Source organism: Pezoporus flaviventris, unplaced genomic scaffold (genome assembly GCF_033815535.1).
Source record: "Pezoporus flaviventris isolate CSIRO_AGI_PZ_B2104156 unplaced genomic scaffold, CSIRO_AGI_Pfla_v1 ptg000025l, whole genome shotgun sequence".
In the NCBI taxonomy this organism is placed as follows: Eukaryota; Metazoa; Chordata; class Aves; order Psittaciformes; family Psittacidae; genus Pezoporus; species Pezoporus flaviventris.
The window spans coordinates 11400956-11415227 of record NW_026892573.1 but is presented as its reverse complement, the minus strand read 5'-3'; the positions used below and the strand labels follow the sequence as shown (position 1 = coordinate 11415227).

Genomic DNA, 14272 nt, shown 5'->3' with positions numbered 1-14272 from the left:
TTCTCCATTACTTCCCCAGAACTGAAACTTTGTTTATAAAACTGGTCATAAAAATTGGAATTACACTCTTTGCATTTGGGTATACAACTGAGATGTTTGGGAAACTAGTTTAAAATACGGTGTTAGAAAAATCATCTCCTGAACCAATCTGATTAATCTAAATATTCCTCTGGTAAGATTCAGTTCAATAAATTACAATACAAAAATAAAATGAAAGCTCAAAAATATCAAAAGTTATACAAAACCAATAAATGCATTCTGTCTACTCTGTTATTAATGACATATTAACATTACTTGTTATGAATAAAACCTCACGTACATTAAGATAATAATACTGATGATGCTTAATAACAATTTTTCTTTTATTTAAAACAAGCTGAAATTTTATGTTACAAATTACCAATAAAAATGCAACTTAATTAATATGCAGCTATTACTGAGAAATGCTTGATATTTTTGGACTCAAAAGTTTTGGTATTTTTATATCCAAAATCAGCTTTACCATGGAAAATTGCTAAAGAAACATGCACACTCAAAACTCCTTATGCAAATGAAGTGGGATTTCCATCAGTTCTAATTTATTGAATGGTGTTTCATTCATGCTATTTTTAACAGATATCAGAGAAAGCAAATACTGAAGAAAACATATTGAAGAACATTTGGTTAAAGGAACACAGTGAATTGGCATGAACTGCAGTCTTACTGTTTGTCTAGTTTCAATGAGAGACTTTCATTAGTTTTAAGTGATCATGATTTTTCCTACTTATACATACAGGCAACTTTTTCATAGCAATATTGATGAAAAGTGATAACTATGCAAATATCAGCAAGTTTGCTGATGACACCAAGTTGTGTGGTTCGGTTGATACACTGGAGGGAAGGAATGCCATCCAGAGGGACCTTGACACGCTTGTGAGGTGGGCTGATGCCAACCTCATGAAGTTTAACCATGCCAAGTGCAAGGTCCTGCACCTGGGTCAGAGCAATCCCAGGCACAGCTACAGGGTGGGCAGAGAAGAGATTCAGAGCAGCCCTGTGGAGAAGGACTTGGGGGTGTTGGTTGATTAGAAAATGAACATGAGCCGGCTGCAGTGTGTGCTCACAGCCCAGAAAGCCAACCGTATCCTGGGCTGCATCAGAAGGAGCATGACCAGCAGGTCGAAGGAGGTGATCCTGCCCCTCTACTCTGCTCTCGTGAGACCTCACTTGGAGTATTGTGTGCAGTTCTGGTGTCCTCAACATAAAAAGGACATGGAACTGTTGAAACAAGTCCAGAGGAGGCCATGAGCACCTCCTGTATGAAGACAGGCTGAGGAAGTTGGGGCTGTTCTGCCTGGAGAAGAGAAGGCTGCGTGGAGACCTCATAGCAGCCTTCCAGTATCTGAACAGGGCCTATAGGAATGCTGGGGAGGGACTCTTCATTAGAGACTGTAGTGACAGGAGAAGGGATAATGGGTTAAAACTTAAACAGGGGAAGTTTAGATTGGATATAAGGAGGAAATTCTTTCCTGTGAGGGTGGTGAGGCACTGGAATGGGTTGCCCAGGGAAGTTATGAATGCTCCACCCCTGGCAGTGCTCAAGGCCAGGTTGGACAAGGCCCTGGGTGATATGGTTTAGTGTGAGGTGTACCTGCCCATGGCAGGTGGGTTGGAACTAGATGATCTTAAGGTCCTTTCCAACCCTAACGATTCTATGGTTCTATGATTCTATACACGCATGCATGGTGTAGAGATGGGGAAAGGGAAATAAGAGATAGGCACTACAGTATAAATCTGGATTGAAGAGTATATATATAATCTTCTTGAAAGCTCTAATGTCATTATTCACATCTATAAATCTACTAGACAGAGGGAGCTAAGATTTATGATTTAAGTGACCAAACTTTCACTGCTAGTGATGCTTAGGCAGAAAGGTGAGAAACAATATCTCAAATAAGTAGACTTGAGAGACAGAATATATTCAAAGCAAGTAGCTTGCAGACAGCAGATACAGAAATGGACTTAGGTAATCAAGAACATATCTTCTAAAAGAGAAATCCTGCATAGAAAAAACCTGAAGTTCTGTGAATGTGTTTTTCATGTGGAAAGCTCATTTGACTTAAGCATTACTACAGATTTTATTTCATGAGCGCCACATGATATTCTATTACCAGCCACCTGATGATCATGAGAACATGCTGATACTGTTCTCAGTATTTACATGCAGATCAGCATTTGAGGCGAGTCATACACACACTACCCTACAGACAAGTATTTCTGCACAGCCAGAGGCAAGCCTGGGGTGTGGGCCAGGGGAAGGAAGTACTTCCAGCACGGCTGGATGCAGGTAGTCTCAGTGAGGGGATATTCCCATCATTTTGGAGAAAGTTGTGGAATTGTCACACTGCTGGATAAAAGAGAGACCCCATTAATGTCCTTACTGGGAGGAAGAGAACAAGGACAAGCAGTAGCATGACAGATGGCAGGGAGCCGAGAGGGCTGTTCAAGTGTCTAAGGCATTATGAGAGGGTGGAGATGAAACTGGAGGTCTTGGAGTACGAAAATAAAGGGGACACTGGAAGCAAATCCACAGGACAAGCAGCTTCTTTCCTTCTGCCCTTTCTGAACCATTAGCCTAAATGGTGCTTACAGTCAGAGGACTGGTCCCCCCTGCCTGCATTTGTTTCTGCCTCATACACAGAATATCCGTCTCCAAGGCCCAGAAGTTGTTGACATTTGAAAATACCACACTGCACTGGAACACTTTATATCTATGCCTCTGTTGAAAGCAAAGTTATATCTCAAAGTCCCCAGAACCCACCACTACTTTCCAATTGCCAAAGCACGAGTTTTTAATGAGGACAGAGTAAGTCAGCCAGCATGCTCTCTACTCCGAAGTCCAGCCAAAAGCTGCTTAACACATCAGTCTCTGTTCTATAAATCAGGGTAGACAAGGACTATAACTAATTTCCCCTTCCTCCCTCTTTTAGGAAGGACAGAGTAATGGAGGTTACAGAAACCTGACAGTTATTAACAGGGATAAACATGATACTCCTGACCCTAACCGCAGTTACTGAATCAGATGCGTGTGCACGCCTCCACGTGCACATGCATATGTGTGGACATCACAGGACTCAGATTTTCCTGGCAAATTATCTGCTGCTGGCAAGATGAAGCAGTAACACTTCTGGCACAGAGATACTGAGCTGAGGGCTAAGATAGGCCAGCAAAGTCAAAGTGAAATTAGGTTTCAAAGATCCTAGTCTTAATTTTCCCCTAGAAGAGACTCATTCTCATAATTGTTTTCGTAACAATAACATGTGCTCTTGGCAAGCAATCTGTAGTTGTTTTCACATCCAGACATTCTGTGTTCGTTATACTCTGCTTGGAGGCACACTGGCTTTGGTCAGCTGAGATCACATTCTTTTTACATGATGAGTCTCAGTATGTGATGAATTCTGTTATACTTGGGTTTCTGCAACTCTTAAGCTTCCAAAGAACTCAGCCAACATTAATTAAACATAAAAAAATAATTTAATTAAAAAAAAACTAAGTAAGTCTGATACTGCCATCTGCAAAAACTTTCATCTTTGACAGTGCTAAGAGAAATATCCATATAAGCCAAGTAGATGTTCTTATTTAGGGACAATCCCACGAGGTATTTACACTGCCAAATCCTGTTTAGGTGCCTAAATAATAGCTGATTACAAATATATTTGTGAGCTTGGCCTTTAAACCTTAATCTTTGCCAACACACAGCTGAGAGCTATAGAAAACCATCCTTTGACCTCTTCTTCAAAAAGAGCTAAAGCAAAATTGGGATTTCTGGGAAAGCTTCCAGAACTGCAAGCTAACAATGCCTGAAGCAGCCACTGCCATATTCTACACTGAGGATCTTTTCTTACAAGCTGGCAGATGTAATGCATGCTTTATTAATATAATGTTTTTGTGCTTACACTTCCCTTTCTATGAAAGTAGCATTGCCACTGATACTTGACAAACAAGCAGTATTTACTTCTTAATTTTAGGGTCATTCCCATGCATCTTCATGTCCCATCTGCAACTCTCTTGGTAGAAGTGTGTGTGGCTATTGTATCTATTGATTAGGTTGAATATGGAGATGATTGCTAGGAATTATGATGTGGGTGGTGCCTATTGATTCTGTACTTCCTGTTATAGTGCTCAATATGAAAACCATCTGTCTATCAAGGAAGATATTGGCAATGTATGTGCCAACTGCTTGTTTTTCTCTTTGACGGTTCCCTAATTAACTGGCTTTTCTTAACTGATTGCCAAGGCGATGTGCAGTGCCTCTTCCTGAAAAGACGTAAAACAGAGAAGGGACATAATAAAAAGGAGGAACAAACTCTCCTTCAAGGACAGGTTTAAGCCTAAACTCAAAACAAAGGCTGAACTAATTGTTCAGCCTAAACAAGACAAAATTCATGTGGTTTATGGAAGTCCACAGAATTTTCCAAAGAAAAACAAATCATCTGTTTCCCAGGTTCACAGTGGATAAGAAAATTAGTAATGGGTTTCATTTATAGCAAGGGAATCTGGGGTAAGATAGCTGAAAAACAGTGAGGAGAGTTCACCACTGTCAAAGAATGTCTCAGGAGGTTAGATTCCTCCTCATCAGAGCCATTAAAGCATCATGTTAGATGTGTATGTCAGAAATGAAATGGGGAATGTTAATCCCACACCTAGACAGAGAGATTGATTCACTGACTTCTAGACTGTTTCTAAATTTCTGATTCTATGGCTTTTAAAAGGTGTTATCCCGTGCCAGAAGCAAGCCATGGGAGCAGGATAAAGACAACTAAAAATAATTCAGACTCGTGAATCTTTAGACTTTTCCTTTCTGATAGGGTGGAATTAATTGCACCCTAAAAGTTTTTAAGCAACTTTAGAGAAATACAATGTAACTAAGAACAGCTAAATCAGGGATAGAGATCCCTTTACAAAAGCAAACCAGACATTTCTGGAGCATAATTCACAGGAACTGTTCAAAACATGCACCTTCAACTGAGTCAATCAAATATCTACCATTTACCTTGTCAATAGGACTAAGTTTTATCTACTGGGGAAGAAATCTATTGGGACTGGCTCAGTTGCAGATACATACTCTCGACACATGGTGTTAGTTAAAAATAATCCCAGTACAGGCGACTGGTTTTCCAATCCCAGAAACTTTGTCTCTCACTCACCTCTAGTATCAGGACACGACAGGACAAAGGCATTCTTCCTCCTTGATAAGTAATTCCCAAAAACCCATAGCCCTGATTGTTTAAGCCTTTATTCTTTCTCCTTTTCTTTCCCACCTTCAAATTTTGCTTTTCTTTATTTCTTGAGCCCCAACACCTTAACTGGCTGAAAGTGGGAAATGCTGGAGGGATGTGGTGACAGAGAACAGCACGGTGTTGCTTCAAGCTGCTTTACAGGGAAGCAGAGTCAAGGTTTCCAAGCCTTGCACAGTTAGACACCACTTACTAATAATTTTAATGTTCTTAGATTAACTATGAGGGACACATGGACACATAGCGTGGTCACACAGACTTCATTTGCCAAACAAAACAAAAGTTGAGTAGTTTTTTAATTCTCTCTCCAAATCTTGTTCCCACCTCAGAGAAGCCTAACTAGATGTGTACCTAGTTGGTACATCAGCTATTAATGGCAAGCAACCTAAACAAGTTTTCTGATACTAAACTTAGTCGAAAAAATATCCCAAAATACTTGATGTACACTTCACAAAGGAGTTAGAGACAGTCTGGAGTCTAATTTTCTGCTCTTTCTTTGCTCCTGTAGTCAAAACAGTCAATGTTCACTCAATCTTTAAAGCAAACACAACAAATTGCTGAAATTGGACTTTCAGCCCAGATTCCAAACTGCTGCTTTTTTTTTTTTTTTTTCCCCAGTTCAGCATAATATGGTTTTAAGCACCAATGTTCCAGAGGAAGTAGTGCTTACTCAAAGAGATAGTGATATGTCAGACAAATAAAGACTAGGCAGAGTCAGGTTGTCTGTACTTTGACACTAGACATCCAAAAAAGTGCTCCGTACTTCAAAAAGGGATTTAGACAAATCTGCTGTCATCATTTCTCCCCGAGTCAGCACTGGAAAAATGCCACAGGATTCACTGGGAGGAGATACTAGGCAGCCACCAGTGTCATCTTTCAGATAAGAGACACAAGTGAATCCAGACTGTGCAGTCAGCTACCTGGCACTCATTAAATGCAGGACAGCTGTGCTGGCCACATTACCACCTAGGAAACCCCTGTGCTACCCAAGTATGTCCCCATTTCCTTTCTAATTCCTGTCCTAACGATGGCTAAAGTTACCTTTCCACATTTTAGCTTAGAGGCAAGTACAATTATGGCAAAGAACAAATCTGCTGCACTATTTGATTTTTATTTCCATATTATAAGGTCCTCTAGAAGAGGGCAGAATATGTGCTTGCATCTGGTTGTGCCTGATACAAAATATTGTTCCTTTGCAAGTAGCAAAGATACCTCCTTTTCCAGGCTTACCCTTCAACTCACAATGTAAATTCTGCACAAGTTGGCTCCTTCTGCTCCTACACAAGCTAATGGAGCATTTGTCTGGATCCAGGTAAACCAAGAACTCTTTCACAGGTTAGTCAGGGAAGTACAATTGCACCATCTTTCATTTTGAATGTTAATTTGCATCAAAAGCAGTGATGAAGTGGTGAAGTTAAATATGCACATGATGACTATGAAAGAAGTTACTACTGTAATAAAATATTTTCTGATTTTCCAGTCAGCTGTTGAGACCTTTGATATTTCAAAAAAAAGGATGAGAGAAGTTGATACTAGTGGATTACAAACATACCCTGGACTGAGAGAGACCGCAGGGGCAATAAAACCTTTGCTGGGTCTTGCAAAATACACAAATCTTATAGATTTTTTTCTTGTTACTGAAGTTTCTAAGTTAGGAAAGCTCTTTGTAACAAAAATCGTATTTCCTTAATTGATTACGTACACTGGTTACATTATTGTATGAGTCAACCTCTGAGAAAAAAGAGAACTCCCTGCATTGTCTCAGATTACTTTGTCTCAATTTGCTGATTATCTTTCACACAGAATTTTATCTACCTTCCTTTATCATATTACCTGTGGAGCATTATCTATATCTCAATTGTAAGGACTGTGAGGCTGAAAAATTGTAATAAGGAAAAAGAATAAATTCAAAGAAAAATTAAGCACAAAACTCTATGCAAGAATTTGCAAAAAAGGAGTTCCACCAAACACACGACTACTCTCTATCGTATATGAAATTCAGGTTGAAGTAGTACGCTGCACAGGCAAATGTTTCCCTTGGCAGCTTTACTGTTGCTTTCAGTTATCTCTTATTTCAGTATTTAGTATTTAAAGAATAAAAATATTAATGCTCTTTCTGAAATTAATTTAGGTCAAACAGTTTTGGCTTAATTAGCATGATATAGAAATCTGCCCTATACTCCGGTTGTAAACATTTTAAAAATACATCTTACCACTTTCATCCAGCAAGAAATCATCCTGGTAACGGAACTTTTCTGGTCCACACGCAATAAAAATGTCATCATCGCCAAAGAAATCCTGAAGGCACATCACCTGCAAGCAAAACAGAAAGAAACACATTGTATGAAATACCTCATAACCGGAATAGTAAGAAGAATAAACTCCTCCTTGTCCCCATCTGCATGAAAACTGTTCACTTTTAATGCTAACAACAGAGCTTCATCTCCAGATAAATTTCAAAGCTGTGGTTTGACCATCCGTTGTAAGAGAGAAACGCTTTTATAAACACTGCAGGAAGAGAGAGATAAGACAGAAAGCCATAACTGTCACATTTAATACCTGATGCATCAATGGGTTATGAGGTAAATGCCTTTTGTTTATGCACAAGGTAAGGGTACGCCATTCAGTAGTTACTGGGTAATTAATTTACTTTTGAGCCTACATCTCTATCCTTCGGTGCACTGAAACAAGGTTACAGCTTTATATGCAGAATGAAATGTAGTTATTGCAGTAAAATCTCCCTGCCAGGGCATGAAACTTATATGGGTGAACTGAGTCTCCCTAACACACTCTTCCTCTTTGCCAGCAAAATCAACGTGAAGTCTCTTTGAAGGTGCCAACATGAACAACCAGGTGAGCTGGGAATGATACTTACAGTATTGAGCAAAAGATAATTCCTTTCCATTCCCAAATATGAATAGCCAACATTATGCTGGTATTGAATTATTGTCCATGCATGAAATTTACAGGGAGACCTTATCACAGCCTTTCAACAGTTAAAGGGGGAATATAAGAAAGATGGGGACAGACATTTTAGCAGGGCCTGTGATGAAAGGACAAGGGCTAATGGTTTTAAACTAAAAAAAGGGTAGATTCAGACTAGATATGAGGAAGAAATTTTTTACAAGGAGGGTGCTGTGACACTGGCACAGGTTGCCCAGAGAAACTGTAGCTGCCCCAGACCTGGAAACATTCAAGGCCAGGTTTTATGGGGCTGTGAGCAAACTGATTTAGTTGAAGATGTCCCTGCTCATTGCGGGGGGGGTGGACTAGATGACCTTTGAAGGTGCCTTCCAACCCAAATGATTCTATGATTCTATGATTTCTTTACAATAGCTTCTAGTTCACGACACTACCTAACAGTTTAGTATTTCCATTCACATGACTTCATATTATTATTCTTAAAACAACCAGTAACTTTCTCCAAACCTGACTTCTTTGGATGGACACACTGATTCATTTTTTGACAATTTAAAAAAAAACAAATTAGATATCTGATTACCTTTAAAAAACAAAGATGCTTGGTAAACTCTGTGTCTGCTTCACATCTACAAGGCAATTTTAGAAGTCTGTATTTGCTTACTTTTACGCAATGTTTTGTAATTAAATAATGTACAAATGTTTGAACATGATAATCTCACAAATAAATTTCAAGTGTACACACGGGAAAGTAACACATTAAGAATCTCTAAAAATTAACAAGATAGTTGGGAACAGTTCAGCTGAGCCAGACCGCCCCCTCATAAAAAGCTGGGGGAGGGAAAGTCAGCTTTTAAAGCATACAAAAACACAAGTGAAAAAATTAGCTAATGAGATTTTGCCAGATTTTGGCATAAAAACATGCACCCCCCAAACTGCAACAACTCGTATCTAGAGGTTATAAAATTCATATCATGCTTCCCGGAAACGTGCCTGAAGGCTTTGGCTTCTACAACAGTGACAAGCCTCTATGCTGGAAAAATCTTGAGGAAGAAAAATTGTGGCACTTGTCATGACTTGCTTGCAGAATAAAATTTGTCACTAAAACTGTTTTAAAGGTAGAACAAAAGCAAAAGAAAAAACAGGAAATAAAAAGAAGAACAACTAGATGAAGTAAATTAACTGCAAAGAGACAAAGGTACTCCCAAAATTATTCTTTCCTTAAGGAATGCACATAATTTTAAATTCAGATCCACCACAGCCCTATTCCTATCACCATTGTCATCTTAATGTCAGACAGTACCTTAACACCAACATCAGAAATGTAAGTATTTGATGGAGCTTTTTACCATGTTCCTACTCAGTTTACCTTCTATTAGTGTATCAGCAACCGTTCTAGAAACTCATTTACTTCCCATCCTTTTTTTTTGTCTGCAAGACATATCCTGCCTATCTTCCCACCCCATACTCCCACCAAGCTTCAAGCATCTCTTCCCTTCAGTCAAGTTCCTCTGAAATTGCCACATCTCCCACAGCATGCACAAAGCTACTAATTTGCAGAATGGCATTAAAAAAAACTGTGATTTCTTGTTTGCCTCCCTAGTTTGACACTCTTCTGGGGAGTGATAACCTTTACATTTATGTTTATACTAGAACTGAACAAATAGGAAATGACCTTAGGCACAAAGTTGAGCTATTTTGACAACACACATGAATAAAAATTAAATTCCTAAGTGAATTAAAAAATGGTGTGCATTTAATAAAACTCCAAAATGCTTGGCTCTGCTCAGTTAAGAAGGTTTCATCCAAGCCTAAACAAGACATTAAAATGGAGGTAGCAACACCTAACCAGGCTCAACTATGCCAATATTTACAGCATCTCAGGTTTAATCAGCACAATTTATAGGCAAATAAGAAAGAAAACAGGATTAGCACAACAGAAACTAATTTGTACTTAGATAGCCTTTTATTAAACTTTATGCTTAAAGTGTTCTCCTGCTTGCTTCTTTTTTCCATGCTCTTAGTTTCCTACTCTGCATATAAAACTGCATACACTTCTTACTGTTTTTCTTGCCTCCTAAGATTTTACTGATTTAGGAATTACAATTCTAGCTCCTAGAAAGCTTATAGCAAGAGCATAAGTTCCCTCCAAAACCATCCCCCTCTGGAATATCTTCTCTTCAGGTTTCCAGTATCTTTTTATATTTGAGATGTCCTTTGCTGTCTGCATTTTCTGTCCCCTCTGTCTCAGCATCCCTGGTCTGCTCCACTCCATAGCTCATGCTCATCAGAGGTTACACTGACAGTCCTTCCCACCAGGCATCTAACAAAGACACAGCACCCCCTTCCAGGCTTTTCTGAAGGGAAATCTGCAAGCACTTTCTCTTCACACTCAGTCATGAGTTAAGCAACAGGACATGCTTTTTATTACCGATTTTCACTTCTGGAGAACACAGCTCCTCAAAAGTTATGGTTCAGAAGATCAAGGATTTATATCACCCTTAGCAGACTGTGCCAGTGCTTAAGAGGCCAGTGTGCTCTGTTGCATGTTATCAGCTTTAAAACTAGTAAATTTTTAAATTAGTAAATGACAAGAGCCTTCCTTTAACATTTTCATTGTTTACAAGTCATGGAATACATCTCCTTCTTTTTCACAAGTAAGTTTTTATCTTTCATAATCCACTGAGACATTTCTCATAATGGGGAAAACAAAGTTTATACAGCAGCAAAGATATACCTTACAGTAAAACTAAACTGAAAACATAAATATTTTCTACCATGCACTTTGTACTAAATAAAATGTGACACTTGTAAACAAAAAACTTTCTCACAAAAAGGTGATATTTAAAGTTAGTGGTGCCTCTCTCATGCTCTGTAGGAGAATGAATAAATAACAGTAACAATACCAGAGGCCAGGGAGTCTCAGGCAGCACAATCCTTTGCATCCACGGTGAGAAAGATGACAAGCAGCCGCAAATAAAATCGATCACTAGTACAGACTTCAGGCTATACAGAAGTCCCATAAAAGACTAGCTGACTAGCTGATGCCACGGCTGATCTGTACATACCCAGTCCAAAACAGAGGAGAGGCAGAATAATTTGGCATGCCTAAACTCACCTGAGCAAGTTGTACAGGCTGAAATCTGGATCCCCCACCCATCTTTGTCCTAGCAAACAACTTAAGATTCCATATACCCTTCCAGTGGGAAATGCAGATGTCTGCCTAGGAAGAACTCCAGATTACTTCGTATCTCCCTAGTTGCTCTGGTGCTTTCACTAGAAGAGCTGAGGGGACACAGAAACCCAGTGGGACCAGGCAGTCACGTTGCTGGGGGAGCAGGAAGCCGAGCAGTCGAGTTGCCCAAGGAGAACAGGGAGCAGAGCAGCAAACTGGGCTTCCAGCCCAGCCACGGGACTAGCTTTGCACCATTGCACAGACACTATACGCACCTTAAAAAATACCTTCAATTTTCTCTCTTTTTTTAAATAGGCAAGTACCTGGAACCCATGAGAAATCTCCTAAATATTGTGGAGCCTTTAGTTTTCTTTTGACTAATCTGAACCATTTAAGCTCTTAATATTTACCTCTTTGAAGTTGTTAACTTTGTTACAGAGACCCTTTTTTGTTGCATCTACAAAAGATGTGAGAAATTATGCTTTATGTTTTGGAGCACAGATGACGGGAGAGTAGGAATAGCAGCTGGTAGAGCCATTACGTGGTTTTATTCTCTCACCACAAGTAAGAAAGACCAGTTGGTAGCAGTGAGGAGGAGGTGCAGAGAGAGGGAAAGAGGGAACGGGGAAAGGATGGAAAAGAGAAGGCCAGGGGGAAAAAGGGAGAGGGAGAAGAGGGAGGGAGGGATGGAGAGAGGGACTGAATCAATCCTTTCTCTAAAAGCATGAGATGAAAGCTAGAAATTAAATCACCTTTTACAATTGCTTTATTCTGGCTATAGTGGGATCAGGGACCTTTTTGAGTTCACGCTTTAAAACACACACACTAAAATCCAGAAAGTTTGGATGAGCAACGATAAAACCTCAAGCTGGGGTGCCCTCAAGCACTACACTGTTTGAGGGCTGGAAAGAAGAGTAAGAACAAAGAAATGAGGTGGTAAAACAAAAAAGATGCAGAAGGAGACAAGGAGAACTTGAACGGTAAGTGGGTATGGGGGTTTCCTGAAAAGAGAAATGAAGGATGATGGCAAAGGAAAACACCAGGCATAAAGAGAGGAGGAGATGTGGGCTGAGAGGCAGGAGTGCACACCAAGGGTGACAGGTAATGGAAGCTGGTGGAGAATCAGCAAAGGACGGGGCAGGCACAGTCAGTGGCAATTGTCTTCCAGACTTCATCCTGTAGCCAGCTAGCTGAGAAGTTTTAAAGCTGTTTTAAAGTAGCCTTTTTGAACTTGAAACAATCTCATGTTGAGTTTGATTATCATTTCCCTGACAGTGAAAAAGACATTAAAACACCCTTTTATCCTTGGAAAAACCTCAGTGTTTAAATGACTCATGATTTTAGGACTCTGACTCATTCATTCTGTGTCAAGTGTTATGAGTTTTATTATGGAAGTGTTTTTCATATTTATTTCCCATTTTGGTTCGCTCAGACTCAGTGTTTAATTCCTAGGTAGGTCTTTTTTGCTCTTCATATGTTGAAGGAGCTCACTATACTACTGTTTGTTATCTCCTCACTGATTTTTCCAATAAAACAAAGCTCTTCCTTGTTTTAAGATATAGGTTGATCTTTATTGGCATTTCCCCTGTGTTTCTTTTCCTTAACCAAACTAACCGTCTAACCATCACCACTGCAGTACTTATTTATCTATTCCCACACTCTTCATCTATTGCTTCATGGAGTAACATCTCAGATTAGATCCTGAACTGATTTCACTACCATCTACCCCTTCAGTAAGAAGTCTCATGACAGCTATGAATTTTCCTAAGAGCTAATAAATCACAGAATCATAAAATCATAGAATATTTCAGGTTGGAAGAGACCATTAAAGGACATCTAGTTCAACCCCTCCTACAGTGAGCAGGGACATCTTCAGATAGATCAGGCTACTCAGAACCTCATCCAACATGAACTTAAATTTTCAAGGGATGGGGCATCTAGAACCTACCTAGGCAACCTGTTCCAGTGTTTCATCACCCTCCTTGTAAAAAATTTTTTCCTTACATCTAGTCTGAACCTACTCTCTCTTAGTTTAAAACCATTATTCCTTGTCCTATTGCAAAAGGCCCTATCAAAACCTCTGTCCCACAGAATAGACTTCTCTTCCCCAGGCTGAAAAACCCCAACTCTCTCAGTCTTTCTTCATAGGAGAGGTGTTCCATCACTCTGATCATTTTCAGGGCCTTCCTCTCGACCCACTGGTCCATGTCTTTCCTGTGCTGAGAGCCCCAGAGCTGGATGCAGATGGGGTCTTACAGGAGAGAAATAGAGGGGCAGAATCACCTCTCTTAACCTGCTGGCCATGCTTCTTTTGATGCAGCCCAGGATGTGGTTGGCTTTGTAGGCTGCAAGCACACATTGCCAGCTCATGTTCAGCTTTTCATCCACCAGTACCCCCAAGTCCAAGTTGTTTGTATAAGTATTAACGTAGTTGTTTATCTACATAATCCCAGCAGAATTACAGGAACAGAAGAGACTTTCTACATTACTATATTTATCTCCCAGGCAGTATAGGGCTGCTTTCCACACTAGCCTTCCCAATGCTTTGTTCAGTTTTGTAATATATTCCTTACTGTGTAGAGCTTCCCTTAGCAGAAAGGCCAGCAAAACTACCAACCATCACTCATTCAGAAGAATTTAGTAACTTCAGTAAAATCAGAAATTAATCATTCCTTACTGGTACAATTGCTTATTAGGTCATTGCTGTGAAACAAGAAATCCAAACATCAATAAGGCTTTCATGAAGGGGAAAGAAAAACACTCATAGTTTCTAAATTTGACATCACAATTTCTTTTGTTTTGTTGGTTTTTTTTTGGGTTTTTTTTGTTTGTTTTGGAACCTTAGTTGACCCCATTCTGTGTGGCCTATGGGATAATAAGAAGAAATACCCTTTCTGAGGGG

The 14272-nt window shown here is 39.6% G+C and overlaps 1 protein-coding gene across 4 annotated transcripts in view; it reads right to left on the bottom strand.

Annotated features, from left to right (window-relative positions):
- Nucleotides 1-14272, bottom strand: part of DCLK1 (doublecortin like kinase 1) — a 242869-nt gene that overhangs the window by 107813 nt on the left and 120784 nt on the right. For all 4 annotated transcript variants that reach the window (XM_061457505.1, XM_061457501.1, XM_061457502.1 and 1 more), the window contains exon 4: nt 7490-7589. In XM_061457505.1, the coding sequence (XP_061313489.1) occupies nt 7490-7589 (100 nt within the window). The remainder of the gene's footprint in view (nt 1-7489; nt 7590-14272) is intronic.